The 22,348-nt window shown below is 47.5% G+C and overlaps 1 protein-coding gene across 1 annotated transcript; it reads right to left on the bottom strand.

Annotated features, from left to right (window-relative positions):
- Positions 1 to 1,928: 1,928 nt before the first annotated feature.
- LOC119928620 (myosin regulatory light polypeptide 9) lies at positions 1,929 to 21,497 on the bottom strand. The gene is made up of 4 exons (XM_038747036.1): positions 21,410 to 21,497; positions 8,570 to 8,768; positions 6,256 to 6,417; positions 1,929 to 2,756 (listed from the first exon to the last, which is right to left on the bottom strand). The coding sequence occupies exons 2-4, from the start codon at positions 8,751 to 8,753 to the stop codon at positions 2,584 to 2,586; spliced, it is 519 nt and encodes a 172-aa protein (XP_038602964.1). The 5' UTR covers positions 8,754 to 8,768; positions 21,410 to 21,497; the 3' UTR covers positions 1,929 to 2,583.
- Positions 21,498 to 22,348: the final 851 nt, after the last annotated feature.

Genomic DNA, 22,348 nt, shown 5'->3' with positions numbered 1-22,348 from the left:
TCGGTTATACTGTACTCTCTTCAAGCATTTAATACAGTGCCCTGCACACAGTATGCACTTCAATACCATTGATTGATTTAGGGAACGCTTGGATTACCTAATTGTAGCTGAACCCCTTAACTTCCACAGAAGGAGAAGCCTGGGACATCAAAATGCAAATTAATTTGCACAGCAGGTTTGAAAGACCGGACTCCCAAGTTATTACTTATATTTATTGTGCACATTCTCTGTGCAGAACACTGTACTATGCATTTTAGGACAGTACTTTAGACTGGAAGCTCCTTGTGGGCAGGGAGCCTGTCTACCAACGCATTACGGTGTACTCTCCTAAGTGCTTAGTACAGTGCAACGCACATAATAAGGGCCCAATGATTACCACTAACACACAGCCCCTGTATATATGTTTGTACATATTTATCACTCTATTTTATTTGTGCATATTTATTCTATTTATTTTATTTCGTTAATATGTTTTGTTTTGTCATCTGTCTCCTTCTAGACTGTGAGCCCGCTGTTGGGTAGGGACTGTCTCTATATGTTGCCAACTTGTACTTCCCAAGTGCTTAGTACAGTGCTCTGCACACAGTAAGCGCTCAATAAATACGATTGAATGAATGAATGATCCCTTGCCCAGAAGGAGGCAACAATTTTGGACAAGATCTGCAATCCACAAAAGAGTCAACCTGGCATCTTTAGTTTTCGTTTTATGAGAGAATTTGTGTGTGTGTGGCAATAAAAGTTAAAGGATTTCACTATGAAAGAGGGACAGGCCGCAAAACAATCATGGAAAAACCCTTTTATTAATGTTTGGATGTGTTTTGTATAATATTAATAGTTGTACTACTACTACTAGGAATAATGATGGTATTTGTTAAGTGCTTACTATGTGCCAAGCACTATTCTATATGTCGAGGTAGATACACGCTAATCAGGTTGTCCCACATGGGGCTCAATCTTAATCCCCATTTTCCAGATGAGGTAACTGAGGCACAGAGAAGTGAAGCAACTTGCCCAAAGTCACACAGCTGATAAGTGGCAGAGCCGGGATTAGAATCCATGTCCTCTGACTCCCAAGCACATGCTCTTTCCACTAACCCACGCTGCTTCTCCGACTATGACATGCAAAATTATTTCAACAAAAAAAAATATCACTAGAGATCTTAAAATGTCTTCAATCTATCCCAGCACAGGGTAGTGCTTAGCACAGAGTAAGCACTTAATGCCATCATCACAGATCATATAGATTTGGGACAATTGCCACCAGGTCAGTATCCTAATTTAGGAACTTACAGTTTGAAAGGTAGATTAGATCTTTAAATATTAGATTTAGTAGGTCATGGGTATTTCCAGTGACTTACGTAATGAGGCTAAATTTGGAACTGTCTGTTTAGACCAGAGGACGCGGGTAAGAAAGTGAGCGCGGAATGCGTCTACCAACTCTTCTGCGCTTAGTACAGTGCTCTGATAATGATCAATAGTAAGCGCTCAATAAATACGATTGATGATCAATGGTATTTATTGAGCACTTATTACACACAGAGCACTGTACTATGCAAAGGGGGGAGTGCTAGGAAGGGATGGGATCTCCTCTAGACCGTAAGTTCGTCCCGTAGACGGTAAACTGCTTGTGGGCAGGGCATGTCACTGTTTATTTCTGCATTGTACTTTCCCAAGCTCTTAGTACAGTGCTCTGCATACAGCAAGCGCTCAATAAATATGACTGTGTATCAGAGGTAGCTATGAAGATTATTTATTCTATTCCCTCAAGGAGGCCCAAAAACATCTGGTCACATGAACAAGACCGAGGTAGTGGTACCTTTTTGATTTCTCTGGTTGTGGGAAAGCAATCAAGACCTCGGGGAAGACAGCAAAAGCAGGTCTTGAGTGACAGAACTTGCCTAGCCCCCACTTTTCTCGAAGTAGTGTAGCTACAACAGGTCACAACAACTTTATTATTCATTATTGTTTTACAGCACAGTACAGATCTGACCGATCAAAACCAGAAGGAATCTGTCACCGAATCATTTCCCGGAAGCCAACCGGCCATCTTAAACACAAGCAATGCCTCAATATTGTGTTCTTTTTGGACAGGAATAAAGTCTAAACAGACAATACCACCTCTCGGAGGGATTACACGTTTCTCACAAGTTGATAAAAAGCTTAGGGTTTCTATTTTTCCGCCTTTGAGAACAGTGCAGCCAGCAAACATACTCACCGGACACGGCTGATTCATCATCTTTATTTCAAAATAGTATTACAAAAATGTAAAAATCCAGCTAAACCAGAAATACCGAGGCTTCCGCCGCCGCTTGGCCTTCACGATACCGATCATTCCTATGATCTTTTTTAAGCTATCTTAGAGTGACCCCCACCCCCGCCCACCCACCCACTTCCAGTCTGATTAGAGGTGCAGGTAAGTATGTCCCGAATGGCTTGGAATAAATACACCGAAAGAGAGGCAGAAGCTGAAAAGGAGAGGTGCATGCAACAGGTTTTTTTTTTTTTACCAGAAAACAAAGTCTTGGAAACCGAGAGGAGCGAAGAGGGCGGGCTGCCGCCGGCGGGATCATCCGCTTCTTCCCTTCAGTCGTCTTTGTCCAGGGCCCCGTGCTTCAGGATGCGGGTGAACTCGATGTAGTTGAAGTTGCCCTTCTTGTCGATGGGTGCTTCCCGGTACAGTTCGTCCACCTCTTCGTCCGTGAAGCGGTCTCCCATCGTGGTCAGCAGCTCCCTCAGGTAATCCTCCTGAATGCTGCCTGCAAGGCAAGGACGGCGACAGTCGGGAGTCACCGCTCGCGCGTGTCCGGCCGCGGTGACGGTCCCTACCGGCCTCGTTATCCCGGGCAGATGCGTTCCCTTGGAACCGGAATGCCGTTATAGGTCGATTCCTTCATTCAGTCGTATTTCTTGGGCGCTTACTACGTGCAAAGCACTGTAGTAATAATAATAGTATTTGTTAAGTGCTTACTATGTGGCAGGCACTGTTCTAAGCACTGGGGTAGATGCAGGGTCATTGGGTTGCCCCACGCGGGGCTCCCAGTCTTAATCCCCACTTTCCAGTTGAGGTAACAGACACAGAGAAGTGAAGCAGCGTGGCTCCGTGGAAAGAGCCCGGGCTTTGGAGTCAGAGGTCATGGGTTCGAATCCCGGCTCTGCCACATGTCTGCTGTGTGACCTTGGGCAGGTCACTTAACTTCTCTGAGCCTCAGTTCCCTCACCTGTAAAATGGGGATTAAGACTGTGAGCCCCACGTGGGACAACTTGATCACCTTGTATCCCCCCCAGCGCTTAGAACAGTGCTGTGCACATAGTAAGCGCTTAACAAATGCCATCATCATCATCAAGTGACTTGCCCGAAGTCACCCAGCTAAGTGGCGGAGCCAGAATTCGTACCCACGACCTCTGACTCCCACGTGGCTCAGTGGAAAGAGCACGGGCTTTGGAGTCAGTGGTCGTGGGTTCGAATCCAGGCTCCGCCAATTGCCAGCTGTGTGACCTTGGGCAAGTCACTTTGCTTCTCTGGGCCTCAGTTACCTCATCTGTAAAATGGGGGTTGACTCTGAGCCCCCCTGTGGGACAACCTGATCACCTTGTATCCCCCCCCCCAGAATTTAGAACAGTGCTTTGCACATAGTAAGCACTTAATAAATGCCATCATTATTATTATTATTAAGCCTGTGCTCTATCCACTAAGCCACGCTGTTTCCCTAATGTTCCCTACTGTACTATTTGCTTGAAAGAGTACAATCGAATGATAAACAGGCACATTCTGCACTATGGCTTAGTGGACGGAGCACAGGCCTGTGATTCAGGAGGTCATGGGTTCTAATCCCAGCTCTGCCATTTGTCTGTCGTGTGGCCTCGGGCGAGTCACTTCCCTTCTCTGGGCCTCAGTAACCTCATCTGGAAAATGGGGATTAAGACTGTGAGCTCCGGGTGTCCGACCTAATGAACTTTTATCTACCCCGGAGCTCGGAACAGTCTCCTCTAGACTATCAGCTCGTTGTAAACCGGGAATGTGTCTGTTTATTGTTGTACTGTACTCTCCCCAGCACTTAGTACAGCGCTCTGCACTCAGTAAGTCCTCAATAAATACACAATGAATGAATGACACATAGCATGCACTTAAACACTATTAAAATGAAAATTGAAACATCACTCATAACTAGCTTTTTCAATGGAGCAGTGTTAGAATGGGGGGGTGGGTTCAATTTCAAAAAAATTGAAGCATCAGTCAAAACTAGCTTTTTCAATGGAACAGTGTTAGAATCAATCGTATTTACTGAGCGCTTACTGTGTGCAGAGCACTGTACTAAGCGCTTGGGAAGTACAAGCTGGCAACATATACAGTCCCTACCCTACAGTGGGTTCACGGTCTAGAAGAAATGGGGCGGGGGGTCCTGAATTCCAGCTCCGCACCGTTTTTACTCAAGTCAATCAGAACGGCATGTTCGACGACAGAGGAATAGTGACTACGGTTCCTGCGTTTGGCAGTCAGCGAAGCTCCGTGAGTAGCAGTAAGAGAGCTGTGTGGGCATCCTCCCTCCTCCTTGTTAAACTTTCACAATGCCTCGGCCTCGTGGCCGGTTGCGTCCCCTTCCTACTTGTAACTCCCATCAGGGCCCTCCCTCCTCCACAGGCCCCTGGCAACCTCTTCCCCGACCCCGTGGTCAGCATCACTCAACTCAGAGTTTCAGCTGCAGCCTCCCCAGCCAAAACCAGGACAGGCACAGATTCTACTGAAATCTGAGTCAGAGGATGTGGGTTCTGATCCCCGACTCCACCGCTTGTCCGCTGTGTGACCTTGGGCAAGCGACTTAACTTCTCTGTGCCCCAGTTCCCTCATCTGTGCAACGGGGATTAAGACTGTGAGCCCCACGTGGGACAGCCTGTTTACCTTGTATCTACCCCAGAGCTTAGAACAGTAATTGGCACATAATAAGCACTTGACGAATATCATCATTATTATTACTACAAAATTAGTCAACATGTTCTCAACATGCTCACAACGTAATGGGAGAAGCACCACGGTCTAGAAAATACCGCTTAGAAAATAGTAAGTGCTTAACAAATACTATCATTATTTATTATTACTGGGGGTAGGCAATGAGGTGACAGAATTGGAACCCACTAGAAATGATTTTGGGAGAAAAGAAGGAGAAAATTCAAAGAAGAGAAGGGGCAGAACTATCCCACCGCCAAGCAGGGGGTGACCCATCCATCTTGCCATCCATGAAGATCATTTTTTTTTTTACGGTATTAGTTAACTGCTTACTATGTGCCAAGCATGGTACTACGCTCTGGGGTAGATACAAAATCCTCAGAGTCTACTTCTCATGGGGGGGTTCCCAGTCTTAACCCCAATTTTACAAATGAGGGAACTGAGGCTCAGAGAAGTGACCTGCCAAAGGCCACACAGCAGACAAGTGGCAGTGTTGGGAGCAGAACCCATGTCCGTGCTCTATCCACTAGCGCAGGTGGGCCGACTGTGAGCCCACCGTTGGGTAGGGACCGCCTCTATGTGTTGCCAACTTGTACTTCCCAAGCGCTTAGTACAGTGCTCTGCACACAGTAAGCGCTCAATAAATACGATTGATTGATTGGTAGAGGCAGACCCTTTGTGAGAAAGCCGAAATGCAACATTCGTTCATGAAAGTAAGAAGCCCTATGGCCTTCGCTCCAAGTCCCAGGTCTGGAATCTGCCTCCCACACTGTCCTCGGCGATTTACAAAATGGGGGAGGGGCCCGCTGGCGTCTGCGGTGGAAACCAAGGGCTCCGAGATCTTCTGTTCCGTGACGACAGGTGACACCCGCTGTCCCTAACAGTTGTCCCGCAGGGCATTCATTCCACTGGCTACGGGAGGGGTGAGGGCGGGCCGGGCTAAAACAGGCCAAGCTGGCCGCTGGCCGGGGGACATACCTTTCCCTTACGGACCATCGGACGGCTCATCCACAATGTGGGCAAGAGATTCTCTGCCCGCTCATGGAATGAGGGCCACCTGTCTTGGCCGGGCAGGGGGGCTCCCCTGACGCTATTATAACCTGATCCCATGATCTCTCCTCCCCCTCGTCCAATTTCAGGTCAGGACACACCTCCCTCCTCCAGGATTTGACAACTCCAGAGAACTCCCGGCTTGAGCCTTCCACAGGGCGACTTCATCTTACAAAAGGGGCTCTGTAAACCCCAGGGATCTAACGTAACCTAGGCCGGGCCTGAGGCTTTATAATGAAAGCTATCCTGGAGGAAGCGCTTACCTGTTGCTTCCTCATCAAAGCAGGCAAAAGCATTCCTGATGACGTCCTCTGGATCCGTGCCATTCAACTTCTCGCCGAACATGGTGAGGAACATTGTGAAGTTTATCGGGCCCGGCGCCTCGTTCATCATGGCGTCCAGATACTCATCGGTGGGATTCTTCCCTGAAAGAAAAGTTTTGGCATTTTTACTTCCCACATTAGAATGAACACTTCCTCCCTCCCCCAGAATACTAGTCAGTGTTCACGTGTTTGTTCTTTCACTCAGTGGCTCTTACTGAATGCTTACAGTGCGCAGAGCACCATACTCAGCAATCCCAACAGGCTCGGTGGACGTGTTCCTTACCCACAAGGAGCTTACAATCTAAGAGACAAACATGAATATAAATCAAAGATAAGTACTGAAGGACTGTGAGGTTGAGGGTGGGATGAAGAGCAAGGGCTCAAGGGAAACAGCCAAGTTCGTAGGCGACGCTGAAGGGAGAGGGAGTCGGGGAAAAGAGGGTTTAATTGGAGAAGGCCCTTGAAGGAGGTGGGATCTTAATAAGGCTTTGAAGGAGGGGAGTTTTGGTCTGTCATATCTGGAGGGGGAGGGAAATCCAGGCCAGAGGGAGGATGTGGGTAGGCTGGTATTAGAGGAGTCGAATGTGCAGGCTGGGTTGAAGTAGGATATCTAGGAGATGATTGCGGGCCCTCAGACCGATGGTAAGGAGTTTCTGTTGGAGGAGGAGGTGGACGAGTGACCACTTGCAGGTCTTGAAGAGTGGGGGAGATGTGGACTGAACTTTTTTCAGAAAAACGATCTGGGCGGGAGAGTCAATTACGAACCGGAGTGGGGAGAAACAGGAGGCAGGGAGTCAGATGCAGTGCACAAGGCAGGACATGACTTGCTCAAAGTAGCAGTTCAAACAGACAGAGGAAAGGGCGGACTTTAGTGATTCTGTGAAGGTAGATCCGGCGGGATTTGGTGACAAGGAATATATGGGAGGGATGAGAGAGATGAGTCGAGGATAGTGCCAAGGTCACAGGCTTGGGAGAGGAGGATAGTGTTGGTGTCCACAGCAATGAGAAAGACGGGGGAGGATGGGGTTTGGGTGGGTGGGAAGATAAAGAGTTCTGCTTTGGACACGTTAAGATGGAGGTGTCAGAGGCACATTCAGGTAGCGACGTCCTGAAGGGCAGGAGGGAATGCGGGACCGAACAGGGAAATTTGGGAACCATTCACCTAGAGATGGTAGTTCAAGCCACGGGTTCGGGGGACTCCTACTGTTAGAAGGTGGGAAGCAGAATCTCAGAATGAGATACCAAAAATCTAAAGCCTACAATTTTCAAGGCAGCCACTTCATCTAACATATACTGTTAAAAAATATATGGGAAATCCTGAGCCTGTTGAAACAAAATGGTATATAAATCCAAGGAATAAGTACTGTTTTACGTAGTCAAGAATTAGTGTTGACTGGGTGCTCTGGGTAAAGAACACTGTACTAAGTGTTTGGGACAAAACTGAATTAATACACATGATCCCACTTCTCAAACAGCTTATGATCTAGGCAAGGGAGATAAAAACTAAAATAAGTTACAGGTAGGAAGTAAGAGGGTGTAAGTACATATTATAGCACGGGCTTGGTCATGGGTTCAAATTCCGGCTCCACCAACTGTCAGCTGTATGACTTTGGACAAGTCACTTAACTTCTCTGTGCCTCAGTTACCTCATCTGTAAAATGGGGATTAAGACTGTGAGGCCCCCAAGGGACAACCTCATCACCTTGTAATCTCCCCAGCGCTTAGAACAGTGTTTTGCACATAGTAAGCGCTTAACAAATTTCATTATTATTATTATTATTATTTGCTAAGGGGGCTGTGATGCTAAAATGAAGCTGAAGTGCGGGGGGTGGATTTACCGGGGAGAGACTAATAGATAGCAATAATAGGGGTCTTTGTTAAGTGTTTACTGTACTAAGCGCTGGGGCAGACATAAGGCCATCATATTGGCCATAGTCCCATCCCACAAAGGGCTCACAGTCGTCCTCCTCATTTTACAGATGAAGAAACTGAGGCAGAGAGAAGTGAAGTAGCATGTCCAAGAGCATACAGCAGACAAGTGGCTGAGCCAGAATTAGAACCCAGGACCTCCTGACTCCCGGGCCCCTGGCCCATCATCCGGTAGGCCACACGGTACCCCAGACAAGAAATCAAGTGGGCAAGACCACCCTGAGATATGATTTCAGAAGGGCTTTGAAGAAGGGGAGAGCAGCGACTTGCCAGGTGGGAAAGGGGAGAGGAGGAGAATGAAAAGATTCCTGTGAGCACTCATTACCGAGGGAAGCCAGCATGTCGTGCAGATCTTCCTTGTCGATGAAGCCGTCCCTGTTCTGGTCAATCATGTTGAAGGCCTCCTTGAACTCCTGAATCTGGGACTGGTCGAACATGGCGAAGACATTGGAGGTGGCGCGCTGAGGCCGCTTCTTCGTCGTCTTCGTCTTGGCCCTTTTGCTCGACATGGTGGCGGTTGGATCCTGCAGGGGAAAAGAAGCAAAATGACTCAAGTGTATAACAACTCGTGGCAGCTGTATGTCGCCAACAATAAATAAAAAAGGCCATCATGAACATGTCAATTTACTCAAGTGGGTAACGCTGAATACTGAATTAGACTACTGAATTCTAAAAAGCGGACCAAATCATAACATTAATCACATCGTACAGAAATTTCGATACACAAAGCTAGACTGATTCTTTCCCAGTGAAAATAGAAACGAGAAATCTTTCTTCTCTCACCCAACATACAAATGACCACAATAGTTTGCGTGCTGATGCTGAGAAAGGCAGACTACGTGATTCCAAGCACCTCACGTTTCCAAATCAAACAAGACCACTTCTAGTGTAGGATGGCAGCTCAGTGGATTACTACAATAATCACCCATTTTACCAACACAGAAAACCAAGATCTCAGTTACTGATACAACACCGTACGATGGGGTCTTGAAATGTGGGTAGAGCGGTTCTGGGTGTAAGTTGATTGTGTGTTGCATAAGAGGGGAAAGCACTCCTTCCTTCCTCATTTCTCTCCCTGTATTCTGCACATATCTTTAAATTATGTCTTATAAATGATTTATTCATATTAATGTCTGCCTCCCCTTCTAGACCTTTAAGGTGGTTGTGAGCAGGGAACCCGTTGACCCAACTCTATTATACAGTACTCTTCCTAGGCACTTCATATGGTGCTCTGCACTCAGTAAGCGCTCAATAAATGCCACCAATGGGTTAACTGCTCCTCATCCTGGATTTCCAATTCTTAGCTGCCCTTTGGCCCAACAGGGAACTGCTGCTTCCTCTTCACTCCCGCACAAAGACACACAAATGGGCGGAGACGTGTCAGTAGACAGACCGATTTAAGAGGTGTGGGGTAGTGGAGATCATTCTTTACACGTATCGGACCACTACCGTATCACGCATTGGAAATATTGTAGCGTGGCTCAGTGGAAAGAGCCCAGGCTTTGGAGTCGGAGGTCACGGGTTCAAATCCCAGCTCTGCCAATTGTCAGCTGTGTGACTTTAACTTAACTTCTCTGTGCCTCACTTACCTCATCTGTAAAATGGGGATTACGACTGTGAGCCCCCGTGGGACAGCCTGATCACCCTGTAACCTCCCTAGTGCTTAGAACAGTGCTTTGCACATAGTAAGCATTTAATAAATACCATCATTATTATTATTAAATAATACCAAGACAGAAATATACAATTTGCCTGCATCGATATTCCTTGTCCTTTCTAACCTTGAAAATGAAAATACCCGGAGACCCTCAAAGATTCCATCTTAGCAGCAACCACTTTGAAACCACTTGCTAAGGTGAAAAAAAAGGAAATCATCTCGAACTCTAATGGAGTCCGTGCCGAAATCGATTCCCACGAACACTAATTCAGCCTGATGAAAACTCAGCAGCCGAGTAAACTTTAAATCTTTCGCAGTTCAAGACGCTGAATAAATCTGCCTTTGAAAAGGCGGTAGTTTTCTACAACGCTAAAGGCCCCAAGCGACAGCTCCTATAATAAACACCCCCGCACGATAAAGCACGTTACTGAACCGTACCATGTTTCAGAGTGGCGATCCGGTTGGAGAGCTCTGCAAAACCTCCAGTTAGCAAGAAAGCCACCCTGCCCCGAGTTATATGCTTCCCAACAGATCTACAAATAGGCTCCCTGATTTCACTCCCTGACCAATACAATAATTTTAAAGCTTACGTTCCACAGACCGCATTCGGTTCTGACGTGGAAAAACGCTATGCGCCGCCCTAAGAATAGATCGGTGGACTGCTTGGAATGACTGACCACCCAGGGCTCTGGGCTACAAAATACCATTCGGAAATGAACCCAATGAAAATCGAGTCCGTCTTCAAGGGAGTGCATCTTCCCCCACCTTTCCTGACCTTTGCATTTTAGCTCGGGTTCAGAAGATCGCTGAAATGATTAGCCATAATTATAATAATAAACTATACTATACAGTAATAATGATAATAATTGTCAGAAGCAGCACGGCGAAGTGGATAGGGCACGGGCCCGGGAGTAGGAAGGCCATGGGTTCTAATCCCAGCTCCGCCACTTGTCTGCTGTGACACCTTGGGCAAGTCACTTCACTTCTCTGGGCCTCCATTGCCTCACCTGCAAAATGGGGATTGATACTGTGGGTGCCACTTGAGACGGGGACTGCGTCCAACCTGATTTGCTTGTACAGTGCATGGCACATAGTAAGCGCTTAACCAACATCATTATTATTAATTAGCATAAGCAACCTCTTGACTTTTCCTTATTAACGCTGACTCCGATTCTACCTCCTCATTAAAGGATCACAGGTGTCACGGTCAGTCCACTGGCTGGATTAAATTTATTTAGAAAAGAAACCACATGGCAAATATTTTCCTTATTTTAATGGAAGTGATCAAGATGAGGACTGGATGGCTCAAGAAATTGCCAACACAAAGCACCTAGATTTTCTTTCAACTGCTCAAAATTGGGCACCACATCCTGTCTGAAAACTGAGAATTACAGCACAATTGTCTAAGACCCTACTGATATTTATACACACTCTACATTTGCCCTAAAACCCTGGCACACAGCCACAAAGTATTAAGCATATCTCAAACTACAAGTCACGCTAGTTTCCTCGGCTAACATTTCCTGAACTAAACTCGGGAGTTAAGACGCCGCAGTTGCGTGTATTATCTGTGATCAACTGTATGCTCTCTTCTGACTACCCTATTTGTAAATATTTTCTTCTCTGTCTCCCCCATTAGAGCGCAAGCTCCCTGTAAGGAATGTCTCTCAAGGCTTCTGTTGTACATTCCCAAGGGCATCGCACCCATAAATGCTCAATAAAATACCTTATTTATAAGGCAGTAATTCATGCTACGATAGCACAGTGCCACTCACCCTACTAATAATTCCAAGTTCTGATACTTCTTAGCATTACGGCTGATGAGACTCACAAAGGAAGTATTACGTTTTTACATTAAGGACCAAACAGTCGGAAAAAGCAGTGGGATAATCTCCTTGCCCCAGACTCCTCTTCCTGGATCCTCTGGCTTTTAAATCAGTCATTTTTAATGTCTTTCTTCTGGCAGGTTTGGATTATCGCCAAGTCCAGCCACCTCTTCCTGTGGGTTTTTTTTGCTGAATTTCCCTTTTCCGGTTTCTCCATCCTGTCCCCCGGCCTTAATCACTCCTCGCCTAGACTACTGACGGAGGAACTTCCTGGCTGGGCGGTCTCCCGGTTATTCCCGGACCGCTTCCCTACTTGTGGGAAGCAGGGTGGCCTGTCGGGTAGAGCCGGGCCCTGGCAGTCGGACGGACCTGGGTTCTAATCCCAGCTCCGCTGCTCGTCTGCTGTAGGACCTCGGGCAAGTCACTTCACTTCTCTGGACCTCAGTTACCTCATCTGAAAAATGGGGATCGAGACTGTGAGCCCCATTTGGGGCACGGACCGTGTCCAACCCAAAGTGTTGCCTGGCACATAATAAGCGCTTAATAAATACCACAATTATCATTACTATTCTCAAGTATACCACGAGAATACCAAGAGAAGCAGCGTGGCTCAGTGGAAAAGAGCCCGGCCTTTGGAGTCAGAGGTCATGGGTTCAAACCCCGGCTCCGCCAATTGTCAGCTGTGTGACTATGGGCAAGTCACTTGACTTCTCTGTGCCTCAGTTACCTCATCTGTAAAATGGGGATTAAGACTGTGAGCCCCACGTGGGACACCTGATCACCTTGTAACCTTCCCAGCGCTTAGAACAGTGCTTTGCACATAGTAAGCTCTTAATAAATGCCATGATTATTATTATTATTATTATTATTATTATTATGACCGAAACCCAACCCCAGTCAAGGCTCAGCTTCTTTGGATAATCTTTCTTTGGTCATTCCCAATAGAGTCACCCCATTTTTTTTCCCACCCTCTTAAACCTTTCCTTTTGCCGAGCATTTCCCAACGCATCCAAGGTAAATTTCAGTAACTTGTGCCTCAGAGAGCTGGCTTTGGGGCTCCTTTCTGACCCAAGCAGCATAGCGGAGAGGATAAAGCCAGGGTTTGGGAGTCAGAAGGTCATGGGTTCTCATCCTGGCTTTGTCGCGTGACCTGGGGCAAGCCACTTCACTTCTCTGGGCCTCAGTTACCTCATCTGAAAAATGGGGATTGAGACTGTAAGCCCTACGTGGGACAGGGACTGTGTCCAACCCGATTTGTTTGTATCCACCACAGTGCCTACTATAGTGCCAGGCATTTAGTAAGCACTCAACAAACACCATTATTATTATTGATGATGCCACAATTCCTCCTTTTTGCTTCAGAAGCCACTGAGTTCACACTCCATGTCTCTGGGCCCCCTGAGCGTGGGTGTGGACTTTGGTGTGGATTTTATTGGTCTAGGCCCTGGGCTACACCATGCACCGTGAAGGAGCGTGGCCTCATGGAAAGAACCCAGGCTTGGGAGTCAGAAGGTCAAGGGTTCTAATCCCAGCTCAGCCACTTGTCTGCTGTGTGACCCTGGGTGAGTCACTTCACTTCTCTGGGCCTCAGGTCCCTCATATCTGCAAAATGGGGATTAAGACCGTGGAACAATCTGATCACCTTGTATGCTCCCCAGCGCTTAGAACAGTGCTTTACACATAGTATGCACTTAACAAATGCCATTACTATTATTATTATGGTGAGCACTCAATAAATATGATTGATTAATTCATAAGCAGGAATTTTAACCCAGTCTGAAGTACTTTAAAGTAGCTGTTTCCCCAAATTTTCAAAAACGAATCACCTGAAATAAGAATGTGAAGAATCGAAGTTTTGCTTATTAATCTCTTTAAAGGGCAAAAAATGGCTAAGGAAAGGTATTTCCATGGGATAATCAACAGCCTGAGGTATCAGGACTGAATCTAATCCTAGCTCTGACACCTAAGAAACATACTTGAGAAGCAGCATGACATAGAAGACAGAACACCAGCCTCAGAGTCAGAAAGTCATGGGTTCGAATCCCAGCTCCGCCTCTTGCCTGCTGTGTGAGCTTGGGCAAGTCACTTTACTTCTCTGTCCCTCAGTTACCTCATCTGGAAAATGGGGATTGAAACCGTGAGCCCCAAGTGGGGCAGGGACTGTTTCCAACCCGCTTTGCTTGTATCAACCCCAGTGCTTAGTACAGTGCCTGGCACATAGTAAGTGCCTAAGAATACCATAATTATTATTATTCTACTTCACATGCCTCAGTGTCTTTGTAAGTGTTATAATATCGCAGTTCTAAGAAATAAAAGTACTGCACTGCTCAAAGTACTGCAAAACAATTAAATGCCATTCTTTTCTAGCTAATAATTTACCACCTGGGGCATTTTCAAGCAGTACAGTGTAGCGGACAGAGCCTGGGCATCAGAAGGCTGCGAGTTCTAATCCTGCCTCCGCCACTTGTCTGCTGTGTGACCTTGGGCCAGTCACTTCACTTCTCTGTAGCTCAGATCCCTCATCTGTAAAAGGGGGATTGAGACTGTGAGCCCCATGTGGGACAGGGTAATAATTAATAAATTCATTCATTCAATCGTGTTTATTGAACGCTTACTGTGTGCAGAGCACTGTACTAGGAGCTTGGAGAGTACAATTCAGCAACGAAGAGAGACAATCCCTGCCCACAACGGGCTCACAGACTAGAAGGTGGGGGACATTCATTCATTCATTCAATCGTATTTATTGAGCGTTTACTGTGTGCAGAGCACTGTACTAAGCGCTTGGGAAGTACAAGTTGGCAACATATAGAGACAGTCCCTACCCAACAGTGGGCTCACAGTCTAGAAGGGGGAGACAGAGAACAAAACAAAACATATTAACAGAATAAAATAGAATACGTACAAGTAAAATAAATACAGTAATAAATACGTACGAACACATATACATATATACAGGTGCTATGGGGAAGGGAAGGAGGTAAGGCAGGGGAATCAAAATTATGGTATTTGTTAAGCACTTAATATGTGTTGGGCACTGTACTAAGCGCTGGGGTGGATACAAGCAAATCAGGTTGGACACAGTGCCCTGTCCCTTGTGGGGCTCACAGTCTCAATCCCCATTTTATAGATCATCATCGTCAATCGTATTTATTGAGCGCTTACTATGTGCAGAGCACTGTACTAAGCGCTTGGGAAGTACAAATTGGCAACATCTAGAGACAGTCCCTACCCAACAGTGGGCTCACAGTCTAAAAGGGGGAGACAGAGAACAAAACCAAACATACTAACAAAATAAAATAGAATAGATATGTACAAATAAAATAAATAAATAAATAGAGCAATAAATATGTACAAACATATATACATATATACAGGTGCTGTGGGGAAGGGAAGGAGGTAAGATGGGGGGATGGAGAGGGGGGCGAGGGGGAGAGGAAGGAAGGGGCTCAGTCTGGGGTATAGATGAGGTAACTGAGGCCCGGAGAAGTAAAGAGGCATCAATAATCCAACTGAATCCAACCGGACTTGGTTGTATCCACCCAGGTACTTAGTACTCATTCAATCGTGTTTATTGAGCGCTTCCTGAGTGCAGAGCACTGTACTAGGCGCTTGGAAAGTACAATTTGGCAACAGATACGGTTCCTACAGTGACAGGCACACACTGAGCGCTTAACAAATCCCACAGCGATTATAATAATAATAATAATGATGGCATTTATTAAGCGCTTACTATGTGCAACGCACTGTTCTAAGCGCTGGGGAGGTTACAAGGTGATCAGATTGTCCCACGGGGGGGCTCACAGTCTTCATCCCCATTTTACAGATGAGGTAACTGAGGCCCAGAGAAGTTAAGTCACTTGCCCAGAGTCACACGGCTGACAAGTGGCGGAGCCAGGATTTGAACCCATGACCTCTGACTCCAAAGCCCATGCTCCTTTCCACTGAGCCACGCTGCCTCTCATGTTTCGGAGGTCAGGCCTGAAAATCTGCTGTCCCAACGGCGTCAGTTGGGGGTGAACAACGACACGGGGCTCCCCGAGGCCACGACGCTGCCGCAGAACCACCAAGTTTGGGCAACACCCAAAGCGCTCCCTTCCTTCCTTCCTTCTTTCCTACCACCGCCCCTCTTACTTTTCTCACTCATTCAATCGTATTTATGGAGCCCTTACTGTGTGCAGAGCACTGTACTAAGCGCTTGGGAAGGACAAAAAAATCTATTTTTCCTTTTCCCCTGTGATTCCTAGTGAAGTTTTCCGGGAAAGCCCCACCACCCCCCCCCCCCCGGGCCTGTTCCGCCCCTGCTGACAGACCACCAAGAAAACCCACCCCACTTTTTATGGAGCTAGTTTAAGCGCTTATTATCAATCAATCAATCATATTTATTGAGTGCTTACTGTGTGCAGAGCACTGTACTAAGCGCTTGGGAAGTACAAGTTGGCAACATATGGGGACGGTCCCTACCCAACAGTGGGCTCTAATCCCGCCTCCGCCACTTGTCTGCTGTGTGACTGTGGGCAAGTCACTTCACTTCTCTGTGCCTCAGTTACCTCATCTATAGAATGGGGATTAAGACTGTGAGCCCCACGTGGGATGACCTGATTTCCTTTTACCTCCCCCAGTGCTTAGAACAGTGCTTGGCACATAGTAAGTGCTTGACAAATGCTATCATCATCGCCTTGTGCCAGGCACTGTACTAAACGCGGGGCTGGATACAAGCTGGATCGGGTTGGACACAGTCCCTGCCCGTATGGGGCTCACCTCAATCCCCATTTTCCAGAGGAGGAAACTGAGGCCCAGAGAAGTGACTCGCCCAAGGTCACCCAGCAGACAAGGGGCGGTGTCGCGATTAGAACCCAGCTCCTTCTGACTCCCAAGCCTGTGCTCTATCCCCTTGAGAAGCAGCATGGCCTAGTGGCTTGGGAGTTGGGGGGGCGTGGGTTCGAATCCGGCCTTCTCCCTTTGTCCGCCGTGTGACCTTGGAGAAGTCACTTCTCCGGGCCTCAGGTCTGGAAAATGGGGGTGAAGACTGGGCGCCCCGGGTGGGCCGATGGACTGCGCCCAACCCCATCGGCTTGACTCCACCGCAGCGTTTAGAACAGTGCTCGGCACATAGTAAGCGCTGAACAGATACCGTAATGATAACAATAATATTGGCATCTGTTAACCACTTACGTGGCTCAGTGGAAAGAGCCCGGGCTTGGGAGTCAGAGGTTGTGGGTTCTAATCCCGCCTCCGCCACTTGTCAGCTGGGTGACCATGGGCAAGTCACCTCACTTCTCTGTGCCTCAGTTATCTCACCTGTAAAATGGGGATGAAGACTGTGAGCCCCCCGTGGGACAATCTGATTACCTTGTATCTCCCCCAGCACTTAAAACAGTGCTTGGCGCATAGTAAGCGCTTAACAAATACCACCATTATTATTACTATGCACCAAGCACTGTTCTAAGCACTGTGGGAGATACAAAAATGATCATTCATTCATTCATTCAATGAGAAGCAGCGTGACTCAGTGGAAAGACCACAGGCTTTGGAGTCATCATCATCAATCGTATTTATTGAGCAGAGCACTGAACTAAGCGCTTGGGAAGTACAAATTGGCAACATATAGAGACAGAGACAGAGTCAGAGTTCATGGGTTCAAATCCCTGCTCCGCCAACTGTCAGCTGTGTGACTTTGGGCAAGTCAATCAATCAATCAATCAATCGTATTTACTGAGCGCTTACTGTATGCAGAGCACTGTACTAAGCGCTTGGGAAGTACAAGGTGGCAACATATAGAGCCGGTCCCTACCCAACAGTGGGCTCAGAGTCTAGAAGGGGGAGAGAGAGAACAAAACAAAACATAACAAAATAAAATAGGATATGTACAAGTAAAATAAATAGAGTAATAAATACTTACAAATATATACATATATACAGGTGCTGTGGGGAAGGGAAGGAGGTAAGGCAGGGGGATGGAGAGGGGGAGTCACTTCACTTCTCTGGGCCTCAGTTCCCTCAGCTGTAAAATGGGGATTAAGACTGTGAGCCCCCAGTGGGACAACCTGTGATCACCTTGCAACCTCCCCAGCGCTTAGAACAGTGCTTTGCACACAGTAAGCACTTAATAAATACCATTATTATTATTACTATTATCAGCTGCGTGACTTTGGGGAAGTCACTTCACTTCTCTGGGCCACAGTTCCCTCAACTGTAAAATGAGGATTAAGACTGTGAGCCCCTCGTGGGACAAACTGATCACCTTGTAACCTCCCCAGTGCTTAGAACAGTGCTTTGCACATAGTAAGCCCTTAATAAATGCCATTATTATTATTATTATTACTATCAGCTGGGTGACTTTGGGCAAGTCACTTCACTAGGCCTCAGTTCCCTCATCTGTAAAATGGGGATTAAGACTGTGAGCCCTCCGTGGGACAACCTGATCACCTTGTAACCTCCCTAGCGTTTAGAACAGTGCCTTGCACATAGTAAGTGCTTAATAAATGCCATTATTATTATTATCAGCTAGGTGACTTTGGGCAAGACACTTCTTTCATTCACATTTATTGATCACTTACTGTGTGCAGAGCACTGTACTAAGCACTTGGGAAGTACAAATTGGCTGGGCCTCAGTTCCCTCATCTGTAAAATGGGGGTTGAGACTGTGAGCCCCCAGTGGGACAACCTGATCACCTTGTAACCTCCCTAGCGTTTAGAACAGTGCTTTGCACACAGTAAGCACTTAACAAATGCCACTATTATTAACAGCTAGGTGATTTTGAACAAGTCACTTCATTCACTCATGCATTCAATCGTATTTATTGAGCGCTTACTGTCTGCAGAGCACTGTACTAAGCGCTTGGGAAGTTGGCTGGGCCTCAGTTCCCTCATCTGTAAAATGGGGATGAAGCCTGTGAGCCCCCCGTGGGCCAACCGGCTCACCTTGTAACCTCCACAGCGTTTAGAACAGTGCTTTGCACATAGTAAGCGCTTAGCAAATGCCATTATTATCAACAGCTAGGTGACTTTGGGCAAGTCACTTCATTCACTCATGCATTCAATTGTATTTATTGAGCGCTTACTGTCTGCAGAGCACTGTACTAAGCGCTTGGGAAGTGCAAGTTGGCTGGGCCTCAGTTCCCTCATCTGTAAAATGGGGGTTGAGACTGTGAGCCCCCAGTGGGACAACCTGATCACCTTGTAACCTCCCTAGCGTTTAGAACAGTGCTTTGCACACAGTAAGCGCTTAACAAATGCCACTATTATTAACAGCTAGGTGACTTTGGGCAAGTCACTTCATTCACTCATTCATTCAATCGTATTTATTGAGCGCTCACTGTCTGCAGAGCGCTGTACTAAGCGCTTGGGAAGTGCGAGTTGGCTGGGCCCCCGTTCCCTCATCTGTAAAATGGGGATGAAGCCTGTGAGCCCCCCGTGGGCCAACCGGCTCACCTTGTAACCTCCACAGCGTTTAGAACAGTGCTTTGCACATAGTAAGCGCTTAGCAAATGCCATTATTATCAACAGCTAGGTGACTTTGGGCAAGTCACTTCATTCACTCATGCATTCAATTGTATTTATTGAGCGCTTACTGTCTGCAGAGCACTGTACTAAGCGCTTGGGAAGTGCAAGTTGGCTGGGCCTCAGTTCCCTCATCTGTAAAATGGGGGTTGAGACTGTGAGCCCCCAGTGGGACAACCTGATCACCTTGTAACCTCCCTAGCGTTTAGAACAGTGCTTTGCACACAGTAAACGCTTAACAAATGCCACTATTATTAACAGCTAGGTGACTTTGGGCAAGTCACTTCATTCACTCATTCATTCAATCGTATTTATTGAGCGCTCACTGTCTGCAGAGCGCTGTACTAAGCGCTTGGGAAGTGCGAGTTGGCTGGGCCCCAGTTCCCTCATCTCTAAAATGGGGATGAAGCCTGTGAGCCCCCCGTGGGCCAACCGGCTCACCTTGTAACCTCCCCAGCGTTTAGAACAGTGCTTTGCACATAGTAAGCGCTTAGCAAATGCCATTATTATCAACAGCTAGGTGACTTTGGGCAAGTCACTTCATTCACTCATGCATTCAATCGTATTTATTGAGCGCCTACTGTCTGCAGAGCGCTGTACTAAGCGCTTGGGCAGTGCAAGTTAGCTGGGCCTCAGTTTCCTCGTCTGTAAAATGGGGATTAAGACTGTGAACCCCCAGCGGGACAACCTGATCACCTTGTAACCTCCCTACCGTTTAGAACAGTGCTTTGCACATAGTAAGCGCTTAACAAATGCCACTATTATTAACAGCTAGGTGACTTTGGGCAAGCCACTTCATTCACTCATTCATTCAATCGTATTTATTGAGCGCTGTCTGCAGAGCACTGTGCTAAGCGCTTGGGAAGTTGGCTGGGCCCCAGTTCCCTCATCTGTAAAATGGGCATGAAGCCTGTGAGCCCCCCGTGGGCCAACCGGCTCACCTTGTAACCTCCACAGCGTTTAGAACAGTGCTTTGCACATAGTAAGCGCTGAACAAACGCCATTAATATTAACAGCTAGGTGACTTTGGACAAATCACTTCATTCACTCATGCATTCAATCGTATTTATTGAGCGCTTACTGTCTGCAGAGCACTGTACTAAGCGCTTGGGAAGTTGGCTGGGCCTCAGTTCCCTCATCTGTAAAATGGGGATTAAGACTGTGAGCCCCCAGTGGGACAACCTGATCACCTTGTAACCTCCCTAGCATTTAGAACAGTGCTTTGCACATAGTAAGCGCTTAACAAATGCCACTATTATTAACACCTAGGTGACTTTGGGCAAGCCACTTCATTCACTCATTCATTCAATCGTATTTACTGAGCGCTGTCTGCAGAGCACTGTACTAAGCGCTTGGGAAGTTGGCTGGGCCTCAGTTCCCTCATCTGTAAAATGGGGATTAAGCCTGTGAGCCCCCCGTGGGCCAACCTGCTCACCTTGTAACCTCCACAGCGTTTAGAACAGTGCTTTGCACATAGTGAGCGCTGAACAAAAGCCATTATTATTAACAGCTAGGTGACTTTGGGCAAGTCACTTCATTCATTCAATCGCATTTATTGAGCGCTCACTGTCTGCAGAGCGCTGTACTAAGCGCTTGGGAAGTTGGCTGGGCCTCAGTTCCCTCATCTGTAAAATGGGGATGAAGCCTGTGAGCCCCCCGTGGGCCAACCGGCTCACCTTGTAACCTCCACAGCGTTTAGCACAGTGCTTTGCGCAGAGTAGGCGCTTAATAAGCTTGTGTTTCCCAAGCGCTTAGTACAGTGCTCGGCAAATACGAGTGAATGAATGAATAAATGCCATTATTATGATTACTACCATTACTACGCACCAAGCACTGTTCTAAGCGCTGGGGGGAGAAATAAAAATATTCATTCAATCGTACTTATTGAGCGCCTACTGGGTGCACAACACTGGTCTAAGCGCTTAGTCATCCCTAGGCCCCTCAAGGGCGGGCCTCGCCTACCGCGGTTGTACTGGACTCCCCCGAGCGTCTAGTACAGCGCACAGGCTTTTAGACTGTGAGCCCACTGTGGGGTAAGGACTATCTCTATATGTTGCCAATTTGTACTTCCCAAGCGCTTAGCACAGTGCTCTGCACATAGCAAGCGCTCAATAAATACGATTGATTGATTGGGGGGCACTGTACTGAACGCTGAGGAGGCGTCCTGTACAGAGTCACTCACCGGCGGCCGCGGAGACGTGAGAGACGACACGCGTGAGGCGAACAACTATGCGCACGGCCCAGTGGCGCGAGACTTCCGGTCTCACCCCCCCCACCGGAAGTCCTTCTCACCAACGGCCGCCCTGGACGCGCCCACTCTCCACGAACGGGGGGGGAAAGGGACTGCGACTGACCCTTGTCAGAAAAATAGGCGGACCCAAACCGGGATTTCCAGTTACACCTACCTTTATTAATTTTAACAATTACGTAGCTGTTTAATTATCTTCTCTGTGCCGTCCTTTTCTTTCATTCTAGTGGACGCGTCCCAGGCCGCCCCCCCTTCGACGTCCGCATGATGGTACAGTCCAAGGCGGGGGCGCATTCCTGAGGGCGGGGCGGGGCCCGCTGAGGCGCTAATGGCCTTGTAAGGAAGAACGGGCGCCGGGAGGGGCACGTGACCCGCTTCTCTGGCCACGCCCCCCAAGCGCCATTACGTCATCCCCCCAGGGGCGCATGCGCGGGCTCTTCTGAGGCCTCAATCAATCCATCATATCTATTGAGCGCTTACTGTGTGCAGAGCACTGTACTAAGCGCTTGGGAAGGACAAGTTGGCAACATCTAGAGACGGTCCCTACCCAACAGTGGGCTCACAGTCTAGAATCAATCGATCAATCGTATTTATTGAGCGCTTACTGTGTGCAGAGCTCTGTACTAAGCGCTTGGGAAGTCCAAGTTGGCAACATCTAGAGACGGTCCCTACCCAACAGTGGGCTCACAGTCTAGAAACAATCAATCAATCAAGCGTATTTATTGAGCGCTTACTATGTGCAGAGCACTGTACTAAGCGCTTGGGAAGGACAAGTTGGCAACATATAGAGACAGTCCCTACCCAAGAGTGGGCTCAGTCTAGAAGGGGGAGACAGAGAACAAAACCAAACATACTCACAAAATGAAATAAATA

This window comes from Tachyglossus aculeatus, chromosome 5 (assembly GCF_015852505.1).
Source record: "Tachyglossus aculeatus isolate mTacAcu1 chromosome 5, mTacAcu1.pri, whole genome shotgun sequence".
NCBI classification, from domain to species: domain Eukaryota; kingdom Metazoa; phylum Chordata; class Mammalia; order Monotremata; family Tachyglossidae; genus Tachyglossus; species Tachyglossus aculeatus.
The sequence above is the reverse complement of the archived record's forward strand: the minus strand, read 5'-3'. Positions and strand labels throughout refer to the sequence as shown.

What these genes read in the sequence shown, in the direction of transcription:
- LOC119928620 (XM_038747036.1), bottom strand. Translation starts at nt 8,753, where the DNA reads ATGTCGAGCAAAAGGGCCAAGACGAAGACGACGAAGAAGCGGCCTCAG. An exon ending in CGACATGCTGGCTTCCCTCG is followed by an intron (nt 6,418 to 8,569) that starts GTAATGAGTGCT and finishes CTTTTCTTTCAG; the next exon opens with GGAAGAATCCCACCGATGAG. An exon ending in CTTTGATGAGGAAGCAACAG is followed by an intron (nt 2,757 to 6,255) that starts GTAAGCGCTTCC and finishes CTTGCCTTGCAG; the next exon opens with GCAGCATTCAGGAGGATTAC.